This window comes from Mus musculus, chromosome 7 (genome assembly GCF_000001635.26).
Source record: "Mus musculus strain C57BL/6J chromosome 7, GRCm38.p6 C57BL/6J".
Taxonomy (NCBI): domain Eukaryota; kingdom Metazoa; phylum Chordata; class Mammalia; order Rodentia; family Muridae; genus Mus; species Mus musculus.
The window spans coordinates 99,169,321-99,184,992 of NC_000073.6; the positions used below are offsets into that span (position 1 = coordinate 99,169,321).

At 50.9% G+C, this 15,672-nt stretch overlaps 1 protein-coding gene across 1 annotated transcript in view; it reads right to left on the reverse strand.

Moving 5' to 3' along the window:
- Dgat2 (diacylglycerol O-acyltransferase 2) overlaps positions 1-13,393 on the reverse strand; it is a 29,051-nt gene extending 15,658 nt beyond the window's left edge. The window contains exons 1-2 of the mRNA NM_026384.3: positions 13,072-13,393; positions 378-506 (exon numbers count right to left, since the gene is read on the reverse strand). Of these exons, the coding sequence (NP_080660.1) occupies positions 378-506; positions 13,072-13,192 (250 nt within the window). The 5' untranslated portion in view covers positions 13,193-13,393. The remainder of the gene's footprint in view (positions 1-377; positions 507-13,071) is intronic.
- Between the last annotated feature and the right edge of the window lie 2,279 nt (positions 13,394-15,672).

Consider the following 15,672-nt stretch of genomic DNA (forward strand, 5'->3'; position numbering starts at 1 on the left):
ACATCCAAGAGGAGCGTGCTTGTTCTGAGAGCTCAAGAAGCCTAAGGAAAGTCAGAGTAGGTCTCAAACCTGGCAATGCATGCTCTACGGCAAAGCAACACACCTGCTCTTGGCTGGCAGATAAGCTGGACTGACTATAAGAAGGGCACGAGCTCCGGGCAGCCCACAGCACCAGAGGCAAGTAGGTTGGGCAAGTTAAAGCTGCCAAATGAAGAAGCCATACTACATCTATGGACTAAGGTTTCTGGCATGCCTAATGGTGGAATGTTTGACCTAAACATGGGAGTGAGTGGAAAGCAGCTGGGGAAGAAGATGACTTCACTGGATGCAACCATGTCCACCCCACCCCCATTCACCACCACCCTAGGTGAGCTTACCTAGCACCAGGAAGGATAGGACCCATTGTAGTACTGAGATGACCTGCAGCTGTTTTTCCACCTTAGATCTGTTGAGCCAGGTGACAGAGAAGATGTCTTGGAGGGCTGAGAGGATGCTGGAGCCAGTGCCTGCAGGAGAAGACGTCCGTTTGTTTACAAGCCTGCTCCCCAGCCTCAGACACCTCAATGTAACACCCCTCCCACAGATGCCTGGCTAGACAGCTGAATGTGGGCCACAGAATGAGAAATAACTGAACCCTCACTCGGCGACCAAATGTCTCTCTGATGGCTGCTTTACAGCCTTCCCTAAATCATAGAAAACAAGGGGATGTCGTACTGGGGAAGCTAAGAGCAAGCTGTGGATTTGGGCCATATATAGGAGGCCAGATCTCTTCCATCTCCTATGCTCCAAACACATATCTTCCTTTATCTGAGTCTAGTACAAATATTTAGTCTTTGATACCTGTGGCTATGAGGCCAAGGACAGAAGTCCAACATCCAATTTGCAATATTTTGTTTTGATTTTTGTCCAAGTGTACTTTGCGCCTCCGGATCCCTGCCCCACTCCCTTTACTCTGGACAGCCTTCTTTCCATGAAGTTGACTCTCATCCTAGACCACTACCAGCTTAAGAGGGATTTACATTCATCCTCGATGCAGTTCCCAAAGCTTGGGGCTGAGGGAAGATTCGGGGGTATCTTACTTCTCCTAAAGTGAAGAGCTACACTCCCCAGCATGGCAGATAAAACCCAAGCTGGTGTTTGGAGTGGTGGTTTTTTTGTTTTTTTGGTTTTTTTTTGTTTTTTCGAGACAGGGTTTCTCTGTATAACCCTGGCTGTCCTGGAACTCACTTTGTAGACCAGGCTGGCCTCGAACTCAGAAATCTGCCTGCCTCTGCCTCCCAAATGCTGGGATTAAGGGTGTGCGCCACCACACCCGCCTTGGAGTGGTGTTTAAGCAAAGACACACAGGACACACGGAAGCACCTGATCCAGGGCTGTACCTATGTTTGCTTCTAAGCAAGTGCCAAGACTGGAAATCAGGACAACGTGTGCTTGATTAATTGGCTCTGTAGTTGTAGACCCAGGATGACCCCTGGACTCTAAAAGCTAAAGGTAATGCCGCCAGGAAGCCTGGTGCCTACAGGAGAGGTGGCACTAGGGAAGACAAATGACTCTGTCACAATTATATCCTTAAGGGTCTTATGACCTTTCATTCCCTGGACTATATGTGGGGACAAGTCTCAAGCATATGTATAAGAGGAATGAAATTCCAAGATATAGTCTAAACTCCTGACATAAGGCTGGTTGGCTACATCACTGTCATCAACAATGGCTGAGGGCTAAGCATAGGTGCCTATCAGGCAAGGCCAGGTACCCCACTGGCAGGAAGACAAAAGGTGTTGTAGCGATGCCTTGTCCAAAGCATTCTTTGAGGACACACCGTCATATCACCTGTGAGCAGGTTAGAAATGCCAGGGTCCACTGAGTCAATTCTGCAGTTGACAATACTCCCAGGTGCTAAATTTGAGAAACAACTAGAAGTATCTAAGTCTCACATGGAGTAAGAGAGTGAACCAGGGTTCAGCCTTCTGCTAGGCAGGAAAGAAATGCATGACAAATGCCTTCTGCTGTCAGCCCCACCACTGCAGTAGGCAGAACCTCAGGCTAGAGTTCGGAGGGGTGGTTAAGGAAAGGCACATAGGGTATAGGAAGACACCTTGAGCCTGCTGGGAAGTGAGGCCCAAGCCCAGGCCTGAAACCTTCACCCTACGCTGGCAGGCCTTGCATCTCAGTCAGCAAAGTCAACCATAGCTGGGCCAGCACTCAGCTGGGGGGTGGGAGGGATGGGGAGGAGGCATGCAGAAACTCCTTACTGGTCATATGACCTGCCCAAAACTGACAACCCCACGCCCCCAAAAAAAACAAAGTCCCAAGTCCCCCTCGTGTTTTGAAATTGTTTACAAGTAAATAGAAAGGAGCACCCATTTTGTTCAACCCTCATCCCATTATACAGACAAAACCAAGGGCCTGCGATACTCTGCAGGTCTGTATCCAAGCAGGCCAGAGCCCATCACTCTGTCCTCACCCTGTCTCACTGGACCAACCACCTACTGCCTGCCTTGCCTGCAAAACGGGAATGTAGTCCAGGGAGGACCCGCAGCAGTTCTGCGAAGGAAATGGCAGATCTCTGGAAAGGCTGGGAGTGAACCACAGGACCACATTCCTAAGATCCACTCCCACATCCCCCCTGCCTGGCCTGCCTCAAGTCCAGGCGCCAGTGGAAGCCCTGAGGGACCTAAGAGACAGTGATTGCCCTTAGAGGTGACACCCTAGGCTTTCCAGATTGAGAGGACCGTATGTCCTCCAGGGAGGTACAATTCCCGGGGGGACCACCCAAGCCTGGAACCTAACAGAGGCTTTCTAGCCACCCCAGGGAGTCTTTCTGTTTGACAGAGAAGTGAGGAGAGAACAGCAGGGGATGGAGAAGGAAGCTCTCCCTCTCAGCTTCCACACTCTCTTCCTTGTACAAAGGACATAGTTCAAGATGATTGTCACATGAGACCAGATGCTGCCAGAGGCCAAGTCAGTTCTGATTCACATCTGGGTCCCCAGTGCCCTGACAGGGCCTGGCTAGTATGAGAAAAAGGCACTCAACCCTAGTCATTCGGATCCCTAGGGCTCCTTCCATGCAGGGCAGAGCAGCAAGAATGGTACCCGAGGAGATCCTGAAGCTGGGAATCCTGGGAGTCTGTCATCGTCACCCCCATGTGATGCTGATCATGGCCAGGGCCTCTCAGAGTGTGGCACTCTATTCAGACCCAAATTCAGGCTCACATGGGCCCCTATGCTGCTGGTCTCACATCCCTTCTGTCTTCTCCCCCAGGAAGCTGCAGGATGCTGGGAAGTAATGGAAAGTAATGAGGGTAGATCAGGAACGGTTTCATGTTCTTCTTGTTCGTATTTTGTGTTTTACCAATTAGCTTTGGTCTTGCCAAGTCTCATAGCCCATGATGGCCTCAAACTTGCAATTCTGCTGCAGTTTCCTGAGTGCTGAATGACAGGCATGCTATAGAAGGCTTCTTAAAGAGCACAGAGGGGCTGTAGGCTTTTGGGTTCTAGTCCCAGCCGTGCCACCAATTCCTATGTCAACTTAACTGGGTGGCTTTCCCTCTCTAAAATGGAGTGAGTTAGATCAAGCTCATGGTCCCTGGTGTCTACCTCCTGGCCAGAATTTGGGCCCTTAAGTTAGTTTGCAGCAGCCCTGGACGATCACCTGGGGAACACGGAAGTGAGGGTTCCCTGTACATCCCCAGGGCGGAACTAGCCTTTGCCATCCAGTTGTTAACACGTCTCTACTCCAGCTTGCTTGGCAGAAGTCCAGCTGGTGAGGAAGCTAATCAAATGCCACCACCTCCACACCCAGCCTGTTTGACTCGGAGGTAGGGTGGGCAAGAGAGTCTTAGCATCCAGCCAAATTCAACTTCCTCATCCCAAGCCTTTCTGGGCACACCCACTCTTCTCCGCTTACACAGCTCCAGTCTCACAGAATCCCATGTCACCCACCCCTATCAGTGACTTGTGAGTGCCAAGACTGGACCTGTCCCATCTGTGTGTGTAGAACCTCACACGGGGCCATGGCAGCAGGGGGTTGTGTGTGGGGCAATATGAAGGTTTGCTGTATGGCTGAACAAATCCAACATGGCTGGCCTCAGAGGAGGTTGGATGCCCAATTGGCCTGGGCTGCTTTCAAGAATCCAAGCCAGCCCTGTTCTGAAAACGCCGAGCCTCTCTGGTTGTCTATAAGCGCAGTCTCCCTGACTCACGAAGGGAACAGAACCTCCTCTTGTAAACATGGCTTTTCACAGAAGAGATGATATGTGTACAGTGGAGAGTAAATAGACGAGTCCTGTGCAGCCAAGGCTCCCACAGGCCACTCAGGAGGCTGATCCCTGCATACAGCCCATGGACCACTCCATGTCTGAAGGACAGAGGGAAGGGAATGCCACAGAGGCCCAGAGCAGATGTCTTACCACCCTGTGCCATCTCACTGTCTCACAGTACTCCTTAGAAGGGCACACAACAAGGAGGAAACCAGCATGATGAAACCCAAAGAGGGTAACCTCATGGAGAGGGCACAGGAAACCAGACCCAAGTCTCTTCAGTCACTTGAACAATGCCACAGTACTAAACATGGCAAGTCTACACCCAAACCCCAAGATAACACCTGTATGAGGAGGGCTGCCTGTTCCGCCTACACTGTGCCTCACTGCCATGGGGACAGTTCTGTGCAGACTGGCTGTACAAGAAGGGACAACCCCACCCAGAGGCTCCCATGGTCAAGCTCCAGCTAAGGTCATGAGAGCTGCCTGCCAGTGGACCCAACAGCCTCCATCTTAGGGACCAAGAACGGGAACAACAGGAACTGTGTTAGATGCCTCTTGTTCAGTACCTAATATCACAGTGAGTGAAGAGGCCATTTCCCAGGGCCTCCTGGCTGTCTCTCACCCTTGCCTAAGAGTGACAGAGTACACCTAAGCCCCCACTCTGGAGAAGGGCCAGCTCTGCCCTGTCTGGCTCTGTGACATGAGATGAGTGATTAAAGCTCTCTGAGCATTAGAATAACCTCATGGGGTTGTTGGAAAAGATTAAATGAGAAAATAGACGGGAGCCTGGATGCGTAAGCTAACTGCTTCGAGGCCTGCTGAGCAGAGTCCCAATCCTGGGAGACACATGGTGGACAGCACCAGCTCCTTCAAGCTGTGATCTGACCTCCACACAGGGACTGTAACATGCATGTGTGTGTGTGTGTGTGGGGGGGGGGTGTACAGGTAACAAATTGTTCTTAGTGTACGTAAGGTGTGTGTGGCCAGTTAGGCGAGACAGCTGCTGCCCTCACCTTGCAGTGGAAAGGATATAAATAGTGAGCAGACAGCGTCTTACACAGTGTGCTAATGGGGGGACAAGGTTGTACATTAGGGAAAACAGTACAGAGTAGGCTTTGGAGGAAGGCGAGCAGAGACTGTCGGTGGTAGAACAGCTAAAACAAAGAGGGGGTTCCAATAAGGCACGGTCAAGGCACATCATCAACAATCCAGAAATGGGGAGGGGTAATCGGAATGTCCCAAAGAGAAGTTGAAAACAGAGGACTGTCTAGTCAAAGCAGTATGACAGACAAATAAAGCCCCAAAGCACGAGCTCTTAGAAGGCGCTGCCAGGGACGGAAGTGTTTGGGGGTGGGAATCAGCCGCACCTGTCTGGAAGCTCAGGACACTATGGAGGAAGAGAATGTGCTATCTATCAGGCGGAGAAAGGCTATAAAGAAAAAGAATCTGGGGTAATGGGCCAGAACCAGGGGCAGAGAGTCCCTGGCCTGAGGACGGGAGGTGGGAGCATAGGTGTCGAAGAAGCATGTGTCACACACAACAGCTGGGAGACCACGTCCCAGGGGCAGCCCCATGGCTCCTCCACCACCTCCACAAGTTTCTGTGGAGAAGCTCCATCCAGGAGAAGTCCACAGAGCTGAGGAAAACTGGCCTCTAACATACAGGAAGTGTGGCTTGGATGAGTCACCGCCTATACAAGCCTCGGTTCCCTCACCTGTACAGCGGAGCTAATACCTACCTCAGGGAGATTGCCGAGGGATCAGGGTTAGGCAAGACTTTCTTAAGAAGCAGGGATCTGCCTGAGTAGTGCGGCTAATCATCAAATGAGCAACGACCTTGCGTTGCCTGACAGATGTAACAACACCCACCCCTCCTTAAAGCAATACAAACCCAGGATCTAACGCTTCTTGCAAATCGCCGCCCTCCTTGAGACCCAGAGTCCTTAGTTATGACCCTGGGGTCCTGTAAGGAACCCAAATAACTTGTGGAAAGAGCCAATCGGAACTGCAGCTATTAGAGCTGGAAAAATCTAGAAAGCAGAGGCACCGAGGGTGCTGGGGCTCCCTGAGCAGGAAGGCATCCTGCCCACGTTCCCAGGTCCCAAGGATGCCACATCTGGGCCACTGGACTGAAACCTTATCTTGGTGTGAGGAGGAAGAAGCTACTCTCAGGTTGCTCCTAAGGACTGTGCACACGGTGCGTGGTTATGAGGGGCTGGGAGGTCAGGACGCCCAGTCAAGTGCCACAGTGATGCAATGGTCTTTGAGGCCACAGGTGAGCTAGCTGTCTTCTGGGTGGACTCAGGGAGGTCCTTTCGGCCAGAGTCCGCACATGTGACGGTGACAGGGCCAACATGGTGGAACCATCAGCTCTAGAGGCCTGCTGTGGGCCTACTGTAGTGCTGGGGGCTCTGTTCATCCCTGCACACAGAGCGGTCCCCGACCACCACCTCACATGCTCTTGACCCAGCCTGCAGTGACACTTGGCATCATCCTCTTGCTTCTGAGTCCGGTCAGGTGTTTAGCACATACTTTGGGGGTCCCTCTCAGGCACTGGCTCTTTGCCAACTAGCCTATCACCCTTCCCCTGGGAAGTCTTCCTACGCCCAACTGAGGATGGCCTGCCCACGATGACAGGTTGCCTCTCACGCCTACATTCAAAGCCCTTTAGATTATGAGGTGTGAGTTCATTTGCAAGAACTATGTCATCTCATTCTGTCTGGGTTCCTATGCCCAGAATGGAGCCGTACAAAGAGCAGGCACCTGGTCAATGCCTGAATGCTTCAAGAGACTGAAATAAAAAGGGCCTGGACCAGAACAGGTTGACCTGTGCCATACAAAAAAGATTTGTTTTTTTTTTTTTTTTTTTTTTCTAAGTGGAAGGGTAGGCTAATGTCAGGGATAACAGGAAGGCTCCAGAGAGAAACGTACTTCCTAAGGATCCCGAAACAGAAGAGAAGCTCCGGTCCGCACCTCCTCCTGCTTCCGAGGCACCTGCCAGAGGTGTTAATTCTTGTACTACCCACCCTAGACATAGCTGGGGAGACAAGGTTATGAATTATATACAGGGGGCTTAAAAGGACCAAGCTCAGAGGGATGTCCCCGGACTGTCCTGGGGAGGGGATACAACAGCTCAGATGAGGTATCAGCCTAACATAAGGAAGTCATGGGCCCTGCGAATGGCATCTACAAAGAGAGAGCACAAATTTGAGGACTTAAGTATACAAGTCCAGTCCAGCTACAGCAGAGACTGAATCTGAGTAACAGAGAGGCAGGCAGGAAGGACGAGAAGGCCATGGAGTGCTGGCCTCTACCTTGAACACCAGGAAAAGCCTATCAGTTTCCACTCCATCCAACAACTTTGGACAGGGCAGCAACCTAGCCATTCAGCTGCTAACGCACTGGTGAGACCTTTCCCAGAAAGATGAACAATCTCCTTTGAGAGCTATTATGGAAATTAGGCGTCCCAAAATAGTGCCCATAGTGACATTTGGGCCAAAGGGAAGGCCAAACCACCACAGATCCATGCTATGCTAGGGGAAGTACCTGGCCAGGCTATCAAGAGCCTGCTACAGGGAGCCCAGCATCCCAGTCTCCTTAGATTTTCTGGGACCCTCCCTTCCCTCTAGTTTCCCTCGAGCACTACATAAGGCATAAGAACAGAGCAGAGGAGGCCTGAGGTCTTGCCAACTTGGACCTTCTTCACTCTACTAGAATTCCTAATGGCTTTTTAATCTACAAATGACCTTGCTAATAAGAACATTGGCTCCTACAAGAGTTATTCTAGAGAGTTAGGGTTTAACATATTTACTTTTCATTAAATAAGATAGAGTCCTGGGAGGTAAAGGCAAAAAAGTAAGTCTTTTAGGATGGTAGGTTCTCAACAGCCAACCAGGACTGCAATACAAGTGACATGAGACCCCAGCGCCTGCTTTCTCCACCCCCACTCTCTGACCCAGCACATTCAATCCTGAGTAGGAGGGGCTGCCATGGCAACACCATCAGTTTGCATGTGCGTCACCAAGGAGTCCCCAGAATAGGTCCTTATGACAATCCATGGGGAGGTACGTTCCTCTAGGGCACTCACCTGGGCCCCAAGGAGGATGCAAGTCCCATTTTCTGGAATGACAGAGGGTACGAACGAGGAAGAGTAGGGGGCCAGGTCTGGCAACAACACACTTCCCACTGATCTGGAAGGAACCAAAGGGGCTGACCTAGTCAGGCCTCCTCGCACCACACGCACGAAGAGCTGGCGCAGTGTGGAAGGTAGAAGCAGAATGAGGTTCCTGCCCTGGCTCAGAATTCCCCGCTGCTCTGAGAGCAGACCCTCAGGCTTCCTGCTATGGGATTGGCACAAGGGTCTCCCAGGCTCAGCACAACAGTGAAGATACTTTTACCATACCCCTGTCCACTGCACACAGGAAGGGGACTAACAATCAGCAAGAGGCAGTGGCTTGCTGAGGCCAAGTCAGGCATGCTGGCTGACACAGTCAGCAATAAGTGATCAGCCAGCAGACTGCAAACTCAGACCCAGGGGAGTCCGCTCCAGGAGCCAGTCTTCACATATCCCGTTTTTATGAAGTAGTCTTTGATGATGAGGCCAAGGAAGTATGCCACTTAGGATACCAGGTTCCAAAAACCCTGGCTGTCTGGGCTCTCAGAAATCTACCTGCCTCTGCATGAGCGCTAGGATTAAAGGTGTGCAACCACCACACCCAGCTTTGACTGGAGAAAGTAATCTTCAGAGACAGCAGAGTTTTCTGCCTAGAGGACCTGGAAGCCCCACGAATGATTCTTTTACTCAACAAATATCACCAGGGCTCCTACCACCTGCCTGCACTGGGTCAGACACTAGGGACACAGCACTGAGAAAGACAAATGAGGTCCTTGTCCCCAAGGGCTGACAATTACCCAAACAATACACACATGTCACAACTAAGTGATAATGACTTTCAAAGTACAAGCTCTGGGAGCTGGAGGATGTGGTGGCAATATGGGTAGGCATGCAAGATCCAGGACCGGGAGAGAGAACTAACTTATGCACAGTGATGGAGGGTCAGAAAGAGTACCAGCATGTGGCATGGCAGCCAGGAGGTCATGAGGGGGTGGGAGGGGTTCAGGTAGCCTCACAGGATCTGAAGTATGAAGTATTGGGGGTGGGGGGATGGAGAAAATTTATCTAGCCAGACAGAAGTTCTATGGGCTGTTGGTATTCCTATCCACCAAGCCTAGGGGAGCTTCCTCAAAAAGCTTGGGAAGGAGACACCATACCCAACATGGAGTAAGCAGCAGGCATTTGGCAACAGCATGGTGCATATTATGGTCAGCTCTCAGTCCTGTCCCCATGCCTCTCTCTGGCTTAAGGAGGCTGATGGGCAGATGGAGATGAATCGGGGGTTCTGTTCTGGCTTTTGTCTTTTCTTCTCCTGGACCAGTCCTTCGTGGGGACCTTTCTTTCTTTCTTTTTTTTTTTTCTTTTTGGTTTTTTTTTTTTTTTTTTTTTTTTTTTTTTTTTTTTTGAGACAGGGTTTCTCTGTATAGCCCCTGGCTGTCCTGGAACTCACTCTGTAGACCAGGCTGGCCTAGAACTGAGAAATCCACCTGTCACCTGCCTTCCAAGTGCTGGGATTAAAGGCGTGCGCCACCACCGCCCAGCTGAGACCTCAGTTTCTAATGTGTACTATGAAGGTTGGGCCAGACCCAGCACCATGGATGACTGTAGTTTGATAACTCAAGTACTGGCGGCTGAATTTAGGAGCAGGAAGGTAGAGGCAGAGCAGAATTTCCACACTTGCAACTGAGTCACTTCCCTGCTAATAATGCACTGCATTTGGCCCTCCTTTCCTGGCCGAGGTGAGCCTTGGCAGCAGATGCGACTCAAAAGTGGGAAAAGCCACAGGGAACTGAGGGAGCGGGGACAAGAGCAAGGTTCTCACTCTGCGATCACAGGACTACGGGACTATGTCAGATGACTGCCAACCCCCAGTTCCAGAATTACCCGCAACAATCTAGCCACTTAGTTTTACCCTCCACCTAGCATATGCGCAGGGGAGGGGTTCTCCATCTCTACCATCCAAGCTATGCGGTCATCATAAACAGCTGTTGGGATTCTTTTATTAAAATCCCAACTATGACTCCACCCCTGTCCTAGGCTTCAGAGCCACACAATGTCCCAGCTCAGAGCTGTACTGCCACTACCTCACGCTGGGTCGTGGACTAAACTAAGAATAGTCACAAGCAGCCAAGGCTCCACCATGAGAAGCCCCCCATCCAGGAGCAAAGGCAGGGATGGCCCTGCGGGTGCCTATTAGCTTCTAAGCCACCGTCTAAGCCAGACATTCAGAGATCAGAAATGCCAATGTGAACCAGGAGGGGTGGCATATGCCTTTAATCCCAGCACTCAGGAGGCAGGTAGGTAGTTCTGTAAGGCCAACCTGGTCTACAGAGTAAGTGACAGGACAGCCAGCCATAAAAAACAAACAAAACAACCTGTCTTGAGGAACTACACACACACACACACACACACACACACACACACACACACACACAAATAAAAAACAGACTCCCTCTCTCCCAACAAATGCACACCATCCAGGTTTCGACAATAAAACAAGTTATCAGTGCAATCTCTCACCCATTATGGAACTTCCCTTCACAGAGTCCATACTCTTGCCTCCTTCCTTGAACACTGCCACTACCAGGGTGGTTGGTGGGAACTGCTCTGAGGAGACAAACTAGGCCACTAGGGAGTGTCCATAGGACCAAGGAGGAACAAGGAGGCCTCCTGGAGATGGCAAGATAACAGAGACTTTGCTAGAGCACCCTCCCCTACCCCACCTAGTCTTTCACCAAAGTAGATTCCAGAGAGTTAAACTGACTAGTCTGCATTTCATATTAGTCCTGGTTGCAGTCTATGAGGTAATCACACCCACTTTTTTCCCCATTGTATTTTCTACATTGAACATCAACATGGAGAAATTCTCTTGCTATGACAGTAAAGAACTGCTCAAGAGCTGGAGGACAAATTCTGAGTTAAAAAACAAAAACAAAACTGTCAAAAAAAAAAAAAAAAGAATTTAACAGGCATCCTGCTCTTGGAAGACAGAGGAGAGCCCAGGAAGAATAGCTCCAGGAGGGGCCATAGCAGACCGCAGGCAGGGGCCATTACCCAGAGACTGAGAATATTTAAAAGCATTGACATGGGCAGATCGCGTCCTTCCCTGTTAAGGGAATCAAAAGGCCCAAGGAAGAGAGAAGCACTGAGAAGAGGCCAGTGGAAGCTGTAGGCTGTATGTGGGGCAGCTCCAGGGGCTTGCCCCCTAGGATGGAAACACTTCTCCAGGGGCAGATAACCATAGCAACAGTCAGCTAGGACTGGTGCCAATGCCAGGTGGAAACACTCTGATGGAGCCCCAGCATGGGTTAGCTTGCAGCCACCAGCATGTGAGAATGGCAGACATACAAATGGTAAGAAATATTCATGCCGTACCATTAAGAGAAGACTGAATTTAGAACTGTGTGCGCGTGTGTGTGTGTGCGTGTGCGTGTATCTCTATCTCATATTCTTGACTTTATACAACATGTACTAAGAGATGTAACCACTAGATAGTTGGTTTACCAGCAATCTTATTTTGTTCCTGATTGCCTAAACTTTCAAGATTACCACAACTAATATGTCCTGGAACTAACTCATCCTGTAAGCCAGGCTGGACTCACTCTCAAGAGATCTGCCTGCTTCTGCCTCCCAAGTCCTAGGATTGAAGGTGTGCATCACCGCTGCCCTTTCTAAGGAAAACTGGGGTAGCTCGTTCCTCCTCCTTCAGTTTCTGCAGCTTCAGCTAAGCAACGTGGGGTGCTTTGCCTTGTATGGAAAAGGCTGAGGTGTGATTTGAACTGTATGCCCCCCTTCCCCATTCACTGAAGGCCTCGGTTCTATCTTGAAGGCAGACACAACTTCTAGAAGGATAATCAACTTAGGCAGATCTCTGTGAGTTCAAGGCCAGCCTGGTCTATAGAATACCAGGACAAACAGAGCTGTTACACAGACTAAACAAACGAAAAAAATCCAAGGGTTTCCCACCCCTCTTCTAAGTATGTCAGACTCAGGGTTGCGCTGTGAGGGCTTCACAGTCTGGGTTGGCCCACAAAAGCTGGGGCAGAGGGCAGTTGGGGCACACCTGGTTCCAGGCAGGCATGTTCTCCATCCAGTGACTGTTTCAGGGGATTACAAAACCCTACTTACCACCCTGCCCCATCCAGTTCCTCCCAGCCAAATCCTGCTCCACCTTGTGAGGTAGATCAGTACTGGGGGCTGGAGAGTGAAATATCACTACTAACTGAGCTGAGTGGGTGGTGTCGCCCTCAGCAGCTGGGGGGATGGCAAGTGATGTAACACGTGTTGCAACATTAGTGAGTACCAGGATGGAGAATGAAGCCAGGCTAGCCTAGGATACCAGGTTGCCTGGCTCAAACTGGGTAACCAGCCGAGCTAAGCATGAATCTTGCCTCATCCTTAACCAAATGACAGGATGCAGAAGAGTCAAGTTCCCCTAAAGAGAAGCTAGTTGTAGTGGCACACCTGCAATCACAGCACCTGGGATGCCAAGGAAGGAGGATTAAGAGTTGGAAGCCAGCCTAGGCTACAAGGCGAGACCTTTTAAAAACTGGAAATAATTGTCTGGGACTCCGACCTGAACTAGCTAGCCGTCCGTCCAGCACAGGGCAGCACGCTTTGGCCAAAGTCCCTTCCTGAAAGTCGTCTTGCTGTGGGTGCCCTCAGGATGAAAGCCCTAGGGATGACTGACACTCACCCCATCGCCCAGACCCCTCGCGTGACAGGGCAGATCCTTTATTCTTGTTTTCGCTGCGGGCAGCTTCCGCCCGACGCTCACCCCGCAGGACCCCGGAGTAGGCGGCGATGAGGGTCTTCATGCTGAAGCCAATGCACGTCACGGCCGTGCAGAAAGCCGCCTCACGCCGCGCCCCTGACCCATGCCCCGGCCGCCGGGGCCAGGGCTTCGCGCTGAGCTCCGGGAGCTGAGGGACAGCGCCCAGGCCGTGGCGGCAGCAGGGCGAGAGCTGAGGTAGGTAGCCGCTGCCACCCTAGATGAGCAGAAAGCCAGCGAAGCGCGGCCACGGCGCCGAGCGCCGCTGCGCGCGCACTTTATAACCTCACAACGGGGCGGGTCGTGACGCTATAGGGCGGGGCAAAAGGGTCCGCCCCGGACTGTGCCATGTTCTTGTAGGGGGTGAGACTCCCGGCGATAAACTATGCACAGAGCCCAGGAAGGCAGCATGGCCTGAACTGTACGGTTCAGAGTCTATAGAATACGGGCAAGGGAGCCGGAGTCCCGGTGTATGAAACTACTCCTGGTTGCCCCAGCGACCGCCTTGTCATTCTCCCAAGCCTCTCTCTCAGACGTTAGTACGGTCCAGCAGCTGGAACGTGGGCAGGGAGTTTGAGCACGTGCGGGACGATCCGGACCGTGCGGGTGCCTGTGTCCCTTTTGGCTGTGCTTTCCTTGGGCAGGCCTAGCCTGCAGTGAGTAGTGTTGGAATTCGTTAGGTTACAGCTGGACCTGACAGTTACCCAAGTGCCGCAGCCTTTCCTTTTACCAGCAAAAAAATAGGAGTGATTGAGTCTTATCAGGAAGGAACCTAGAGCGATGGAGTCTACTACCTGTAATCCTACAATCCTAGCAGCTCGCTCTCTCTCTCCTCTCTCTCTCTCTCTCTCTCTCTCTCTCTCTCTCTCTCTCTCTCTCTCTCTCTCTCTCTCGCCTCTTCTCTCTCCTCTCTCCCCCTTCTCTCCCCTCTCTCCTCTCTCTCTCTCCTCTCTCTCTCTCTCTCTCTCTCTCTCTCTCTCTCTCTCTCTCTCTCTCGCCTCTTCTCTCTCTCTCCCTCCCTCTCCTGTATGTATGCAAGAGTTTGAAGCCAGCCCAGGCTACATAGTGACCCTGTCTCCAAACACCAAAGACAAAGGCAATACTACAAGCATAGTGAGTGATGGACTTCAAGCCCAGTTCCAGACCTCTCTTCCTCTCTTTTCCTCAACTTCAGGGTGTCTTTTGTTTGGCTTGGTTTGCCGGAGGGGGGCAGGGTGTGGGGTTGAGGGTTGTGTGAATGTTGATGTTTTGGTTTTTCTTTTCTTTTCTCTTTTTAGAAATTGGGTTTCTCCTTGTAGCCCTGGCTGTCCTGGCACTATGTAGACTAGGCTGGCCTGAATTTATAGAGATGCACCTTTGTCTGACTCTAGTGCTGAGTGAAAGGCATGTGCCACCACTCGCAGTTTGCAGCTTCAGTTTTCTTTCACATCTGTAAAAACGGGAACACCCGTGATTGTATTGTGAGAGGCTTTGAGAATTGAGGAACTGAGGTATATGGACTAAGCTCACTACAGGCACTGGGACTCATTCCCATTGCCCACAGAGGAAGAGGAGTTCCGCAGAATGAGGGTGTGAGCACAAGCCGAAGGGCAGCATCAGTCAGCATGTCTGGATTGGGGCAGGACCATAGAGACTGTAGTCCTGGCAACGTGGGAGATGGAGACTGCAGTGACATGGGATTAGAAAATCCTCCAGTGTCTCTCTTAAGACTTTGGGGTGGGACTGGGTTCTGGGAGAGCCTTAAAAGAAACGAAAGAGGTAAGATGAATTGTAGGATCCCTCTTGACAGAGTATGAGAAATAAACGTGAGGACAGGTTGCAGTGGGGAGCTGGGTGAGTGGGAGAATCTCAAGCAAAGGCAGTGGTTAAAGGTATGCCCTTCAGAAAAAAGATAGGACTGGGGTGTGGCTCACCTTTGGGTTGCATACTGTAAGGTCTAGGTCAATAGGGCCTTGGGGAAGAGCAGAAAAGAAAGGAGGTGAGTTCTACCTGAAGAGGGGAGAAAGTCCCAGGGCCTGTGACAAATGCCATTAGTGAAACCTAGAAACACTTGCATGATGAGTGGTGGGGCACAAATCTCACTGAGAAAATACTACCAAACCCAGAGAACTGAGTCAACCATAAATAGAAGGAAAAAGATCCTAGGGCATGATGATGCTCTGTGGTAGTCCTAGGTCATTTTATGGAACTAAGGGAAAGCTACTGGCATGCCATGCTCACGGGAGACTCGAGATGGATGTATGCTGTGCAACAACTGTGGGGGGAGAGAGGTATATATATATATATATATATATATATATATATATATATATATATATATATGGGGGGCAGAACAATACACAAACATACACACACACACACACACACACAGCATGGAAGACCTCGGGTCACTGTATGGCACATTCCTGCTCCAGGAGCATCTCTGTAGAGGAGGCCTTGTGCCAGGACCCATGAAAAACTCACTTACCTCTGCTACTGTCCGATGGGCAGAGATTAATCTGGAAGGTTATAAGCCTGGGGTGTAGT